This window comes from Prenolepis imparis, unplaced genomic scaffold, assembly GCF_030444845.1.
Source record: "Prenolepis imparis isolate NDT839.2.m4 unplaced genomic scaffold, iyPreImpa1.0 SCAF_5, whole genome shotgun sequence".
Taxonomy (NCBI): Eukaryota; Metazoa; Arthropoda; class Insecta; order Hymenoptera; family Formicidae; genus Prenolepis; species Prenolepis imparis.
The window spans coordinates 13,681,960-13,699,183 of NW_028141163.1; the positions used below are offsets into that span (position 1 = coordinate 13,681,960).

General features: G+C 37.6%; 2 protein-coding genes across 7 annotated transcripts in view; one reads left to right on the top strand and one right to left on the bottom strand.

Annotated features, from left to right (window-relative positions):
* The window catches only part of So (SIX homeobox 1 protein sine oculis), a 47,215-nt gene that overhangs the window by 20,105 nt on the left and 9,886 nt on the right, over positions 1-17,224 (bottom strand). For all 5 annotated transcript variants that reach the window (XR_014425307.1, XR_014425305.1, XR_014425306.1 and 2 more), the window contains exon 4: positions 86-536. Coding sequence is in view for 2 of the 5 variants with exons in the window: in XM_083037729.1 (XP_082893855.1) it covers positions 86-536 (451 nt within the window). In the remaining 3 variants the exon portion in view is untranslated. The remainder of the gene's footprint in view (positions 1-85; positions 537-17,224) is intronic.
* Positions 9,779-15,725, top strand: LOC145935930 (uncharacterized). Of its 2 annotated transcripts, none has more exons than XM_083037732.1 (2): positions 9,779-9,963; positions 15,404-15,725. In XM_083037732.1, the coding sequence occupies exons 1-2, from the start codon at positions 9,908-9,910 to the stop codon at positions 15,678-15,680; spliced, it is 333 nt and encodes a 110-aa protein (XP_082893858.1). In that variant the 5' UTR covers positions 9,779-9,907; the 3' UTR covers positions 15,681-15,725. The 2 variants fall into 2 exon arrangements, 1 of the variants encoding a protein (XP_082893858.1); XR_014425308.1 differs by lacking the exon at positions 9,779-9,963 and adding an exon at positions 11,317-11,457.

Below are 17,224 nucleotides of genomic sequence, written 5' to 3' on the forward strand. Positions count from 1 at the left end.
GTATGCACGCGCGCGCGGAGAAAGATACGAGAAGCCTTTGTTATTATGTATAATGAACGTAAATTTAAAAAAATTTTTCTCTTACCTGCGGGCTGTAGTACTGCATGTAATCCAGCTGACTCTTCTGCTGAGCGCAGCTGGGCGGTGGTGGTGGCAGGGTCGCGGTGGGATGAACGAGACCGTGGGCGCCGTGGGCGCCGACTTGGATATGATGCTGCAACTGATGGTGGAGGTTCCTCTTGTCGTCGCCGCTCTCGCTGCTCGTATCGTGGTGCATGTGCGGGTGGCTCAAGGACGTGCCGTGACTCTGGTGATACGAGTGCGGGCTGGAGACCGTGACCGGAGGCGGAAGCTGATACATGCCGGAGGTTTGCTGGTGGTCCACCATCTGCTGCTGCTGCTGTTGCTGCTGCTGAACGGCGCAGGAGGACGGCTGTTGCTGTGGCTGCTGTCCGGATTGTCGCTTCGTCTCGTCGCCGCTCTCGCTGCTGGAGTCTCCTAGACCCCCACCGTGAGTCTTGTCCTCCCTCTGCCCACTGAAATCGCAAAGCGGTGTTTGCCTTTTTTTTTAAAAAAAAAGACAGCTGGTCTTTCTTTTTTTTGTTGAAGATTTGTTTTGCATAAATGAAAACGCGTTGTGCGAAGCAAGTTGCGAAGAAAAAGCAGAGGATTGCGACGCAAGCCGGTTTAAACAAATTTTTATGTTAATAATACGTTATCATACATCGCGTTTAAGCTGTTATGCTAATTATATCCTATTATGTTTCGCCGTTATCAAATAATCTTTTTGACGACCGTCTCATATATCTATCCTCTTTTTTTATTCGCGCTCACATCTATGTTTGAAAAATAATTAATTCTTTGCTGTGAAAGAATGAAAATATTATTAAAAATCTTCTAATTATTTCAAACAGAGTTTTGTCTCAGCGAATATAATATCGTGGGTGTATCGAGCAAAAAGACACACAAATATTAATATACGTTCATCATTGTCATCCCTTCTTCTTATTAGCCACACGTTCTCTATCAACCCATTATGAAGACATCCCAGGGGCCCGATTTAATTGCGTTCGCGAGCACGAGCATCGCGTTGAGCCGCCCCATGATAATCCGCCGATCTCGACTGGGGAATCGAAATAATATCGCCTAAGATAACACCGGTACAGGCGCGTAAAGTACTGAGAAAAGGGTATATTCCAGCGACTCTCTCGTACTTGTGAATTAAGGGCGGGCGCAGGGAGGGAGAGTAAAGTTTTAAAAAGATGCGCAAATGGAAAGGAAAAGAGAACGGAAGAAAAAAAGAGCAGAGGAAAAGAGAGAGAGAGAGAGAGAGAGAGAGAGTGAAAAGGCGAGAGAGACGCTCTTGGTGTCTCGTAAACTCAATTTAGCGGCCTGGACCTCCTCGAAGCACGTGGGACCCACGGGTCCGGTCGAGCTTCCCCCCTTCGTTTACCTCTCTTTCTACCTTTTCCACTCTCCCCTTCTTTGTCTATCTCCTTCAGGTACCCAGCAATCGTTAAGCGCTTGTTTTACAAGTCGTTTAGACGCGAGACCGGTGATATCGCACCGTTCAAGGCAAGTGCTGCGATACTTGTCTCTACGGGGTATTTTCGAGAACCGGTCTTTGAGTACGAGAGAGAGAAACTACCGAAATGATAAGAGAACACGGAAGACATCTCGAGCATTGCAATCTCGAAGAGCGTAAAAATATATGACTTCAAATTTCCGGAATACTTTAATTACGTAAAATTGAGATAAAGTAAATATACTCGGATATTATAAGATATTTAAATATAAATATGTGTATATATACATATATATACAGAATTTTCTCTTAGAATTTCACCCTGAAAATCATGGTAATCGTGAGACAATATGGTATGGAAAGAATTTTATGAGAATTTCTCTGATTAATATTTATCACAAAAATAATATCTATTACAATAAAATATAAAACATGTTTGATTAATTTTACTAAACTGCATAGTAAAATAAAACATATTTTATATTTTATTGTGATAAATATTAATCGGAGAAATTCTCATAAAATTCTTTCCGCACCATATTGTCCCATGATTACTATACCATGATTTTCAGGGTAAATTCTAAGAGAAAATTCTCTCTGTGGATAATTTTATATATATTATACATTTTCATTTTTTAGACATTACAACATATTTATTATAATATACAAACGCGAGGATTTTTAAGTCAACATAAATTTAAAAAACTGTTTCCATGAATTCAGATATACTGTATACAAAAATATTATATTTATCAATGAGGTCAGAGGAGAATCGCGACTGTTAGTGTAAAATTTATATTTTTGTCCATCGCAAACTACATGAAAATTAAATTCATCGATATCAATTTTCATATAAAGAGTAACACCTTAATTATTAATTGTATCATGACTTTTTTATCGTCGTATGTGTATAGAGTAAGAAAAAGATATATTCTCTGTATACCAAGGCGACGTCTAGAAGTGCGTTTATCGCACTGATCTTTTTCATACCACCCGTTACGAGATGCTATCTATATGATCGTAATTATGTACTGGTTTCCAATTCCTGCACGCGAGAGATAAAATGTCTAATTAGTCGGGATGTTATTTTTTGTATTCTAGCATTAGGACAAACAAGATTCCCCGGATACACCGAAACAACGTAGGACCGAGTCTATCGCATTGATCTTTTTTCGTACCACCCGTTACATGGTGGAAGAACCTATAACCGGATGGAGGTGTCCCCAGGTATGCCTTATCTGTTCCGTGGATCGCGCAGTAAATTTATCCGCGTTCCGTCGCACGGCCACGAAAAAAAACGGAATCTTTCGGGGTTATTATTATTTTCATTAGGATTTGTGACTCATCGCGTGCAAAAGGCATTTATTTTCAAGCCGTGACACCTACCCCGCGTCTTCGGAGATCGACGCATCTCTGTGCTCTTTTTCTTCTCTCCTTCGGCGAGACTATGTAGGATCGAAAAGATACAGGCCTTTTAAATGTTGGGAGCTTCGACTTGATATGACTCCGAAGGGAATAATTAATAATTATCTCCATGCAATTTATCATTTTGTGATATCTTTTCATCTCTTCTCAATCGCTTTGTCTCTATTATTTTCTTCAATTCTTTACATATAACGATAAGAATTAATCAGCTAAATTTAATCAGGTATCTTGTTATACGTGGAAAATAATCGATCGCGCAAAATATCAGAAAGAATCAGCGTTAATTAATTTCAACGGTCCTTAATTGAAGACCACGTTGTGCAAGCTGCATTTTAATGGAATGCATTGTTTAATTAAATCCAATTATTAATGGAAATAAATTTGATAATTAAAACATTTACGTTAAAATTAGTCAAGTAACATACGAGCTATTTTATATATGTAATTAATGTATATTATATAATTGCGCTATATATAGAAATAATAAATTTTTTATTTCGGACACTGTCTACGTTTTTGTCGCGCGCGCGCGTACACTTAGATCAACGTCAAGGCTCATAAAAAATGTCGGGAATGCGACGAGATTCTATCTACGGACGGTTCTATACGTGAGTTGCCGTAATCCCACGAAAAGTAGACAAATCGATCTTGGTGACCGCCGCGGAATTTTGAAGTAAATCTTATTTACGAACTTGACCGATTAATAAAACTATAACCGCGCCTTCGCCGATCATTATCTTCCTCACGTCCTAAAGTTGAAATCAACGACTTCGGCTATTAAGTCATCAAAGAAAGTAAATCACACAAGTGAAATTTTTTTTATAACGAATTTAAATTATCTACGTAAAATAATATTAATTATACTGTTTTTATAATTGTTCGGTAATTAATTTTATTAATTTATTAATTGTCTAAATTATCGTATCCTATATTTGGCATAATATAATTTAATTTATTGAATATAATTTACTCCATTAATATCCGCGTGTAAATATATTATATTTTTTTGTTTTATACTTTTATTTAACTTTGAGAAAATTGTCTTATAAATCTGTGCTATGCAAACCTCAGAAACGAGCGAATGTGATGCAGCCTCGATCTAGCAAATTATCGCGAGCGGCTTTGTAGAACATGTCTTTAATTGGGTGGCGCAAATCACGTACATATATAAATAATTGAGGAAACGCGACGCCATAGCCGCTCATTCATGACGATCGATTTCAGGTTGAGAAAGGCCTTGTCTACATGTTATATGTATATATATATATAACATATAGACACAGTATTGTGTGTATGTGTATATATATAGGCCGCATTAGCATAATTTCTAATTTAATTTCGCGATAAATTCCTGATCGCACACTCGCCTCGAAATGAGATGCTATCGCGGCACCACTAATTCGCGTGTCTAAGTTTATATCGCCTGGGACCGGTACGAGATCTGATAGCATCTTCCGCCTCTTTTCGTTCTCTCTCTCTTTCTATACCGTGGTTTCCTCATAAAATCGGATTATATCGGTTTTGTCGCCCCTGCGTTGTCGCACACTTTATTCCGGTCTACGTGCGATATCCTCCCGTGGAAACGAGTTTGGGTCAGAGTGCGACCGCAGACTCATAACGAATCCTTTTTCTTTCTCTCCCTCTGAACTTTTGCGTATCATTAATAGTATGCAAGCGAATAGGAATTTCAATTTTTCAAAAACCGAATGTAATATATCGAGAAACTCTTGCAATGTACACCTATACGAGAAAAAATTTTGCTGGACCAACTTCTCTATATCTATAAGTCAGTTTAACTTAGCGTGTCCTTCTATGTAATTTTCAAATTTATTTTTCGCATTCCAAATATCCCACGCAACCGTCGCGTTTCGCTCTCGAAGAGATCGCCAGTCTAGCCTCCGGGATTACTTAACTCGCTGAAGAAGGCAGAAAGGCAAACTTCGGGGTCTGTGGAGAGCAAATTGAAAATCGGTCGACTCGTTTGTCGGCCTCGAAAAATCTCAAGGAACTCAAACGGCGGATTTTCCTGTGGAAACTCCGGAGGCTGGAGGGATCCCGCGCGTCCACTCCTCTCGGCAGGTGAGCACGCCGAGGAAGTTACTGGCAGCTGATTCCATAAGCAGATAGGGAAGAAGAGTTTCCCGGGCCTAAAATAATGGGGAGCAGCGTACCGTGTACACACCGTACGAGTCTCTGTTTGTAAACTATGACTCTCGCTTTCCCTCTACCTGCAGGCTCTCTCGGATCCTGCCCGTGAAAACGTCCGGGCGAATTTCTCGCGCGGACACGAAATTCACCAGCGCAAGAAATAATCCGCCGGGGATTATAATTGATACAATTCCGACAGGTTCGACGATTTCCGGGATTGTAAATGATAAGCGTCACAAACTATCGAATTGTATTTCTGTTACGATGTGTAAATACAAAAGTCAAAAATTTTCCCTCTAAATAAAAATTGATATACCTATTTGCCAAAGAATAGTAATAATAATTAAAATTATATTCCATCATTTTACTTAGAAAAGATTTTATTATGCGACAGATTTACGAAGTTTTCATAGCTTTCAATCTTGATAATCATCTGTAACAATGATTAATGCATAATTTTCGAATCGTACATTTCGCTCAAGTTTTAATCGCGATAATGAAACGCTCGTTTATTACGAAGAGTAGAAATCGAATAAAAAGCACACAAATTAAGCAGAAGAGAATAGTACGCTCATTGATGTACGTCGAAAATTATTTCGATGATAAATGATGCGTGTCACATTATTTTACTTATCATGATTTGATATATGTTGACATAATAAGATAATGCACCGTAAAGTGTGCCAAAGGATCCGCGTTTTCGTGCCAATTGTTATACGCGTCAATTTGAGGTCCACCTAAATTCGGAAATCAACAATACATCGAGCAAGAATGTGCCAGTTTTGCACGAACAGCACATCATGTTATCTCGAGGTAACAGATAATAAATCCTGCGAAATCGCTTGCAATAAACGCTTAATTCTGGCACCGACAACTATTCTAGGAATGCGAAACAAAGTGATTATTTTTATAAACAATTGAAAAATAGAAGAGATGGTTTTATTTTAATATTATAATATTATAGTAAAGTCTCTCTTTTTTTTTATTTCTCTTTCATCGAATTATATTAATAATAATAATAATAATAGCTTAAATGCGAATTTAATCGAGATTTTTATTACACAATATTCAATTTTTAATTCTTAATGTTAATCTTTTCTGATTAATCTTCAAATTAAGATTCTATTAAAGAGAAGACGAAATTATAATTAACGACTAAAATTTCATTATCCACTTGTTTATCGTGAAAACTTAATCCAATAAAAGAGAGGTTTACATCCTCTACGTTTGTTAATGTTTATTATTTATTATTATTACAAATATTATAAATATATAAAATTAATATTTAATTTCTATAAATTCATATTACTATAAAAAAATGTCCACGCCCAGATTAGAAGGAACAATCTTCGTACGGCGTAAAGATTTCGATAAAAAATGAAAGCCCGTTTATTCTCTATTTCTTTTTCTCTATTTGAACACGACCGTGGTGGTCGTCGACTCGGTGGCCGGTGGTTCAGCTCGCTGTTTTCCATAGATCTATCAGAGACGCATCGTTATTTACGGTGGATCGACGAGATCTCCCCGCAGGTAGGAGAGACGCGTCCTTGCGCTCGTATTAGGAAGCCTCCTTCGCGCCGCGGCGTTAAAACGCTTTTGCTGTTTTGGGATTTTTTAATCCGGATTACGCCGAACCTGATGGTACGCCGGTAGTTTTCGATGTACCACGAGTGTGTCACACACGAGCGAATGGAGATCTCTGTCATCATCTCGCCTCGTCAATCCGTCGGTGTCGTGTGTGAACCCCCGTATCCTTTTGCCCCGGGGCAAAACGCGTGAAATGGATTTAATCCCGGAAGAAGACTCAAGGAAGAACACCCAACGCGAGTCCTCGAGATTTTAAGACGCATATTGTCGCGTGTGCAATTGACAAAAAATTGAAAATACTTGCTAATAATTTTATATCAAATATACAAAGTAGGGAAGGAAAAAGAATGTATCAATGCATAATAGAAATCTTATTACGTCTTATTTCTGGGTTAATTTATAGTAGATATTTCATTAACAAGAATTCTTATTTCGAAAAGAGGAAAAAGAAGAGAATAAAATTTAAAATAACTCGATTTTTGAAGAACTTCGAATTGAATGTGTATCTCAATTTGGCCGATTATGCGTGATACGTATTTTACTCTCCTTTACTCTCGAAGGACGCACTCGCGCGCGCCGATCGAAGAGGATGAACGCCCAACCGCAAACCACCACAAAGGATTCGTCTGAGATTGAAAGGCGCCACTGAATGCGCAATGCCCCTCGACCGGCCTTTCGCTGAAGAAATAAAAAAAAAAAGGAAAAGGAAAAACACGCGAGAGCGAGAAAGAAAGAGACGGGGCACGGCCATGCTGGATCGCCATTTTTGGGGACGAAAAAAGGCGGGATAGGGGGAGAGGGAGAGGGACTCGCTTGGTGAAAACCGCTTTGAAGAAGACCATGTCAAATCTGACAGCTCGCGGGAAGGGTCCACATGTGGGCATGTAAGGGCCGAAAGGGCCCGCCTCGTTCCCGCTACCGTTGAAAAAGAGAACTGAACCGCTCAAGTCCCCCCTTCATTTCCTCCCCCTTCCTCAACGAACCCTCGTCTCTTCCTCTTCTTTTTCGGAACCGTGGGGGACAGAGGGGCATTCATTCATGTACGCATTCCCAGAATGCAACGCGCGTGCGAATGTGTCCGATACACATATATATGGGGTCCTGGAAGGGGTCCGCGTGGAGGGACATGGCGGAGAGGACGAGTATTTTCACCACGTGGATTTACAGGACGAAGAAATAATCGAATCAAAGAAATGGTGGAATATAATAATTAATGTTATTATATCAGTAGCAGGATTTTTTTTTAAATGGCAATCTTATTGTTGTAATTTTTTTTCTAATCAGCTGTAGTGTTTTTTTGTATTAAAAATGAAAAAATATATGTACAAGTTTTCGGAAGAGAATGAAAAGTGAGAAGAACACATTGCGAGAGAATATGTTTCTACATAGAATAAATCTCGCTGTAATTGGAGATTAATAATAGAGACAATTACAAAAAAGTATAATAATGTATGATAGTATTAATTCTTCGAAATTTATCTTGAAGAAAAATCGAGATTTATCAAAAAGTTTGTCATTAAAATCAAGTGCGAGATAAGTGTAGAAAAAATTGTATAGAAGCTCTTTGAGAAAATAATAGAAGGAATATAAAAAAATAAAAGATATGAAAAAACTTTGATTTACTCTCTCTTAGAAATTTAATCTACAAGCGAATACATAAATTTCTCTTTTAAAATGCTGTCGACACAGCTTCAGGAAAATAAACGCGTTTTTACATCGTGAAAATTGCATAAGCCAAGTATCTTAGTTCGACCTTGGCGAGGTTGAGCCGCGCCCAATTCTCCCGCATGCGAGTATGACATGAAAGTGACGTGTCGTCGCGGAAAATTGCTCGACGTCTGAACGATTTCCTTGAGTCTGTCTCTCCTCTCTTGCCGCGGTCTTTCGGGAGACCTGTCTGGTTGCACAATCGATGCAAAAATATAAACGAATGCAGAACTACGCGCGGTGGAGTGGAGGATTTAGACCGAGTAGCACCGGCAATCATCGATACAAGAAAATTCTGATAAAGAATCGCGAAATCAAACGCGAAAGTCTTGCAAATGCGTGTCATTAAATTATCTATTAATTACATATTAATATATAAATATTATATATATAAAATTATATAATATATATAATTATATATATTATATATAAGTATATTACAATTTTAATAAAGTATCGATTTTTCCGCGATGCAAGAAACTGACGATATAATCTGTCGTTTTAATTACGAGACGTAATGCGGTCGCGGGAATTAATCAACGTCGAGAATTTGACATTTAGAGATCCAGAAATCTCGGAAGCGGATACGAAAGCGGCGGCGGTACGTACGGCGTTGAAATGGGTTCTCTGGTTACAGACACGGGCAGCGCGCTGCCCAGACACCGTGCCCGCTGTAACCGTAAACCGGGGAATGGTACCAGTATTCGCGCGGCTATTTCGGGGCCACGTCGCGGCGCTACAATCTAAACGAGTGTCTCCTTCCGCTTGACCCGAAAGCATCTTTATTCGCGCGCGAAAATTCACGCGACTAACAAAAACTCGCGTCGTTATTCTTTGATGAGCCGTAATCGATACCAGAAAGGGATACACGTGCTCTTTGGTCAGACGTCAATTTGCTATCGATGTATCATCATGAATCTCTCGCGGGAATTTAATGATAAAAGCTGCCTTCATCCAAATCGCGATATGCGTGTTTATAAATCTGTTACGCGAACAAAATATTATCGAACATGAATTAAATCAGAACGCGATTTTAATTAATGCGCTGAAAAATATATTTTATTATTAAGTGATCGAAATCCTATATTGAGCGTAACGCGATTAGCATGAAATTGAAACATGTCAATTAATGTAACAAATCATGTATATATCAGATCGTATTAAATATTGCGTGCATTATATAAAACTGAATATCGAAAGTCTAATCAATGTCTAATTTATAATTTATGCGATTTGGAAGAAGATTAAGAGTATTAATTGTATTTTTAATTACACAGATCTATAATCCGATATAAAATATTTTTATATTACATATACACATAGCCCGGTCTAACACATCAGAAATATAATATTAAATAAAAAATGTATTTAATATAAATATTAAAGAAACAAAAAATTTGTTTTCTTTAAAAAAAATACCTAGGGTTGAATTTTTCTTGTTTGATATCGATTTAATATCGTTTGAAAGAGAGAAAGTCTCTCCTCGTGACAGTATTTCGAATCTTCGAGTGATTAATGACGACAGACGCGACGGTGGCCAAAGTTAGCCAGTCGGACGCCATGCCGAAAGAGTACGTAGGATGTACGAAGGGCGAGGTAAAGTAGCGCCACCCTCTTTGTGTCACCGGCGAGTCTCTGCTTTTCAGAAGGAGTCAATATTGGCGCAGCCACCCCTGTCTCTAACCCTTATCGGCCACCCCCGCAGCCGTTACGCCCTCTCGTCAGCTATGCTGACTCCCCCATCTGTCCCTTTCCATATCCGGCGAAGGCACACTGTGTCCCTTCCAGAAGAACCCACACAGCCACTTCGATTATTTTTAACCCCCTTGTCCGCGAATCGATACTCGCGGTTAATCAACCGTCCGGATAATCGAAGAAGCGAAATTGTCTCATTAAAGTTTGACGACGTATGAAAACTTAAGCGCAAACTTAACTTTCCATCTTAAGAATCGGGAATGTAGGTATTATATGTGTTATAAATATTATATACCTAGAACGAAAAAGTATGTATATTTGACCAAGTACTATTTGAATATCGTTTAAAAATATTAATAGATATTACCGAAATGTGAACGTAAGAGATTAATCGACATTAATTGGATTAAACATTAATAATAACGATTTTTCATTAAATTTTAAAGCAGCGCACGTTACACAAGTAATAAAATAGTGATTGAAAATTTTATTATATATTCATAAAAATTTTAATAAAATATATATACACATATTGTTCACAATGAGGTGAAGAATATATTAGTAAAATAAACTTTAAATCGTATTAAACATATAAAATCGTATCATATTCCATTTTTATCCCATATTACTGTGTAACTTTGCAAAAAGTGCAACGCGTTACTGATATGCATTTTTACATCATTATATACAGTAAAAGCATCGGGGTTATTGAAATTGAATCCTTACTTTATCATCAAAATTGCAGAAATATAAAATACTGCGAAAAAAAATATCTATTAAAAATATCTCTCGCATACTATTATGATTTTAACTCGAATTTTATTTCTAATTTGCTTACTTTTTCGAGTGATGAAAGATTGACCAAGAAATAATAATTATGATACTAATGACTCCAATATTTTTATACAAATATATGATTGATAATTATTTTATAGATCTGATATTTGTTTGAAATTGAAGAAAATTATAATATATTAAAAATGATGTTATCATCATAATATAATTAAAGATAATATTATAATAATAATGTAAAAAAAAAGGATCTTTCCTTTCTCTCTCTCCCTCTGGATCTTGTGTAAAAAATATTAGACAAGACTGTAATTAAATTTTAGATAAATATATCTGTTAAGAATTGTTTTCTTTTTGCCATATTTAGCATTACAATCGTCCCCATTAATTAACATCTTTCGCAACAGCTTTTGTATATATAGCTCCTGAAATATACAATTTAATCGTTATGCATGCCGCTCTTCTTTGTTCACGCGTAGAATTTTACGACAATGATACGGTGGATCATCGAGTCCAGTTCGCAGAAAACGTCAGAAGAACCGCACACGTCGCCCGATAAAACGTCGCCACAAACAAACGCGGTGAGCAGAGCCGGGGCGCCTTATTCTTCTCTCCCGCGTGTGTTTCGCTTATGCGGCACGAATAAAACGTCCGTCCCTAATCTAATCTAATCTAAAGTGGACAATCTGACGGTACCGGCGGCAAATAAGAGAGACGTTAATCTTCCTGCCAGTAGTTTCCAAGCGGGACACTCCAATCTCGCTGTGTTTACAATTTATGTATTAATCCGTAATTAATAAGCTTGAATTAGGTAGATACCCTTTCTTATACACCGTCCTTTAAATTGTAAATAAATTTATCATCTGTATATGATATTCATGTATCAAAAAACACAGTAAGAAAATTAAAAAAATAATTTATAAATAGTCTTATCATATATGCACGATGTAAAGACGCTCTTCAACGATTGAAGAGTTTCGTTAAATTATTTAAGATTTATGCGTGAAAAAAGTTGTGCGAAAATAATTGAAAGGACGCTAATTTTTGCACGATGTGAGACAATGTTATCCAAGTATATTTCATATAATTTCTATATATTTCATGGCGCGATCGATCGATCGAATCGAGGTCAGCGCAGAGGAGTCATCGATTAGATCGGTCCATAGGAGATAAGACGATTTAAAATTTTAACAACAAATCGATCGCATGAGATAAGATTGTCGGTTGGCTGGAAATAACGTCTCTCCAGCAGAGTGTCTCTCTCCATTTTTCTGTCTGTGTCGGATGAAGGGGGAGAGCGAAGACGAGGGCGCGAGGGCGAGGGCGAGAGTGTACGAGGGTTGGTACATTAGCAATGTTTTGTTGACATTGGAGAACAACGACGAAGCCATTACTGGCTTCTGCCAGCGTGATATAGCCCTTCGATCTATCGAGAAAGCCGGCGGACGGCAAACCCAGCCATCAAAGCGACTGCTATCTCCTATTATCGAAACGCATTATTATATTGTGTAAAATTGTTATTTAAATTTATTTCCCACATTTTAGAGGCTTATAATATATTCCAAAATCTATGAAAAAAACCTATAATATATTTGCTTCGAACAGCTAATTTTACTTCTATTACATTAAATTTTATGATAATAGTTTCGTAGTCTTTATTTATTGTAGGAGTAAAACATGAAAGTACCATTCTGAGAAATCGCGTTTTGATATCTAGCGTGCTTTTACGGTTCGAATATATACTCTCGTGTTTTAATGTCGATAATCTCTCAGCTAAATAATTCGGCTGAAGAATAATAAATCCGTGAAACGATAAATCGGATGAAAGCTTTACGATCATCGAGGAAAGATATCTGTATTTTGCTCTTTATTTATTCCCAGCACTGCATGCGTTATTGTTCTTAGGTCTTTCAGAGCGAGCCCTTCGAAGATCACTGTGGTGTGACTTTCTATCAGCAGGAGTAGCGCGACAGTAATAAAGACGTCGTTTTAAGCGCCGTATATACAAACGCGGCCGCTCTCGGATAGACAGAAAAAGAGAGCGAGAGAAAGAGCAAAAAAATATATATGAGCGCGACCAGCGCGTGCGGCCGAGAGTTTATTTTCGACTGTGAAGAATGAAGGCACAATGCACTCGCGGATGCACCAGCATCCGTTCCCCCTTTCCCTCCTCATCCTATCTATGTTCCTTTTGTTTATCGTTTCGATGATCGAAGCCGACACATTTTAAGTGTCATACAGCACGAAGCAGAAAAAAATGATCCAACGTGGCTTTTATATTTTTTTTTTCAAGCCGAGCAATAAAATCGTTATTCGAACGAGAAAAGAAAATGAAAACAGTTGAATGCTTTTCAATCAAAAGTTTATCCGATCAGTTTTAATTATTTCTTTTATATCCGTCAAGACAACCGATTTTTTTATATCGTTCGAAAGAAAAGCTCGAAGAAGTAATTTTCGCTTCCTAATCAGGAAGCATAATCATGACTTTCTATAAGTAAGAGACCTCTCGAAGAGTACACAAGTACATAAAGTTATATACGTATTCATTGTCGCGTATTTTTTCATTTTAATATTTTTAGCCTAAACCGGGACTAAAAAAATAAGCTTTCAGCGAAGTAGCGAAGTAGCGCAGAAGAAGCTCCCTTCCTCTCCCCGCTGCAACGCGATACCCTGACGTACGTCGGAAAATTTCGAGGAGGCGACGAGGAGAGCAAGCCGGATTATCCGGCAGCGGCGCCGATCATCTTAATCAGCATCAACGCGCGTTATCTCGCGTTTGGGCGATACACGCACGTTCCACCGTCATCGGACACCGAGTACCGAGAACCAGCGACAGCGGTTCCGTTATCATCAGGCAGCGATGCTGTTGCAACTGCAACGACGCTGACGCACCCCGTCGATCGGTGATGATGATGACTCGGCGTCGTGCCTCGTGCGTTTCTCAAAGTGCAGCGGATGCACTTCGCCGCGCGAAGGATGCTGACAACTCTGTATCAGGCTCGGCCGGCGTAAATAATCGCGCTGATAATTATGGGACCGGGGGGAGGAAAGGGGGAGAGGGAGAGAGAAAGAAAACGGCCCTTCCCTCTCTTATCTCGACGTCGCACGATTTTTTTCGGTATGCAAAACATCGCCCCGCGTCCGGGATTTATCTCCATTGACGTCTCATTGTTTAAAGTTTGTTACGACGGGAAGAGATCGCATGGAAATTAAGAGCGAACGGTGTTACGGATGTTTCGAGAATCCACGGTGTTTATATAGGCCAATCTTATCTTTAACGCGATTCGGACCTTATTATATACTTCCGCTCGAGTGTGTCTCGTAATACGTGTCTATAATCAGAATCGACCTATATATCAATTCGTTTGACTGTCATGAATGACAGGAAAGGTCGTGCAATTTTTTTTCTAAAATTGCTATACAGTTATTCATCATTGTAATTATATGCGATAATAAAAGACATAAATAATTTATATGGAAAAGGAATTGATGAGAATTAAATTATAATCCAGGAATTAATGCTGCTAATTCATATTGTTACTCTTAATTATTTTGTTATTATTATAATTACTATCGTTATTGTTATGTATTTATTATTGTTGGCTTTCAATCCTTGCTACGTGGCAGAATTCATGTCGAAAATTAATCTATCCTCTAGATCGCTTTAAATACGTGAAACACTGTTCTTCCTAAACTATACAATAATTAATTCATTATCTTTTGAAATTCGTTTCGCTCTTTTTTTGTATAGTCTGTGTTTCGTCGAGCGTGCGCGTTATATCGCGTCCAAACGAGGTAGTTAAATCGTTCGATAACAGCTCCCTGGGGAAGGACTACGGTCCCGTATTTGACGTTTTTTGCCTACTGCAGACGCCCACGAGACGCCCCTGTCCCGAGGGGGGAAACACCGCCCTTGCATGTGCGAGATCGACTTAATTTCCGACAGCGTGCGTGCGTTAAACAGGCAAATAATTACAGCCTTTTAACCCGAGGAGGCGGTCGCGCATTATCTTTCTTCGTTATAAATATTATATTATAAACAAAGATGAGAGGTTTCACTCTCTAAAATCTTTTCAATTTAATTCTCAGAATTTTCAGAATCGTTTAGTGAGGCTTTTGAAACGCGAAAATCGGAGCAATAAATAATTAACTTGTATGCCTGTGAATCTATAATTAATGTTAGGATGATTGAATCTCTTTTCGTGTTTCGTAAGCGATATTCAAGGGATTTATATTCGTAATAATAACAGTAATTAGAATGTTAATCTATATCTTATGAAATTATTCGGAAAGACTCAATTTTATTCCTATACATATATAAATATATCAAATAAAAAATATAAACATCGAAGAAAATTTTTCGAGTAATTTAATAATAGTAGTTGAAGTATATAATTCTGTATTAATGGATTATATCGATATATTTAGTATATTTTAAAATTAAATATATCCTTGAAAATTAATTCATAGGTGATCGTCGATTAAACAATACGCTTTTCAATCTTTCTACTGGCCTTATGTTAACAGGAGTGTCAGCAAGGAGTGTCTTTATCGAAGGATACATAGATCCGTACGATCGTGGTTACGGCGTTTTCTCGCGAGGGAGGAAGTGGGAAGCACCACCGTGGCAGGGGCCAGCACACGTCATACCATGGGGAACGTATCGAATTTCTTATGGCTTCTGTGTATTCCCATGGACAGAGGCAGGAGGTCAGAGATGCATGTGCGTCTACGAGGTGTTCGCGAATTAACGTACACCCAAGATCAAAACGCGATGACGCATTCGAGATCGTCGGTGAGTTAAAATTCAATTTTTAATATAGTAATTATGGAAAACTTTGTATCCTTGTCGAAACGTAACATCTGTTTTCGATGATCAAAATTTGAAACAAGATTTTAATCCGTGATTCATAAAGATTGTGCTCTACTGTTTAATTACTTTGGTACAAAATTCTTATCTGTGTAAGAAATTATATTATAAACAGAGACAAGGTTTCACTCTCTAAAATCTTTTAGATAAATTCTTGAAATTTTCAGAATCGTTTAGCGAGCCTGATGCGAAAATCGAAGCAATAAATAAATAATTAACTTATATGTCTGTGAATCTATAATTAACGTCAGAATGACTGAAACTCTTTTCGCGTTTCCTAAGAGATCTTCAGCGGATTTATTCGTAATAATAACAGCAATGTCTGTGAATTTGCTTTGCGCAAATTCATCTGATTATTCGTCAACACAAGACGCTATTAATTCCATTAAAATTCGTACCAATAAAATTAAGAACACTTATAGATGTATTCAGAGCGATGGATATTATATCTCAGATAGCTTTGGATATACGTATATGCTCTGATCATTTATTGTATATTAATTACAGAAAATTCTACCCACGCCCTCGTATCACCCCAATATCACAGAAGTATAATATTCATTCAATTACTCGATCGTTGATCTCTTTCGCATTATAACGGATCACTTTAGATCAATCTTAAAAAAATTTAGATAACTCTGATGTTACATTATCTATTATTAATATCAAATTTCTTTATCTCAACTTGATTCATTAGAAAATTAAAATTTCCCTTTTACTTTAAAATGAATGTATTAATTTGCAAAGAAAAGAAAGCGTTGAAAAAAAAAAAACAAGCAAGTTTTGCATTTGTAAATTAAATCTGTTATAAATTAAATTAAATTTAATATATCTTAATATATATATATATATATATAATATTTAAAGCTACACGTCCTGAAAGATTTAAGAACCATTTCGCTCATTTATCAGCTGACCGATAATAGATTCATGTCTCAGAGTGTCTTTCCAATGTTATTCCTACGATTGTCATCATTCACGGTTCAAAGTTACGCGAAAGAATTCGCGGGAGATTAACAGTTCTGTCAGCTTGGCCAGATGACCGAACTGGTAGTTATTTATTTATTAATCGCTCGCGGGAGAAGAGAGAAGGAAAAGAACGGTCGAGCATGCATGCGACACGATGCTACGCGGCGGAAGGCATCACGTTACGTATATAGTTATGGGGTCTCCGCTCGTTTCTAAAATCGGATGTAGAGCAACGACCTTCCAAACAACACGAGGACTAACTCTCCTACCCCGCGGACGTTTCTCCATCTCGCGCAAAGACGAAAATTCCACACGCTAACGTACGTCAATTATACAATTACCCCGATACCCCATTGGATTACTTAAATTGATTTTAATTTAATTTTTTTTATATCAACAAATTTTAGCCGATTATATCAGCTGTACGTCATTACTTTGAGAATCATTCCTGCCCGCGCATGATTTGACATTATTTAATTTGATTTATTTAATAAAATAATTCAACAATA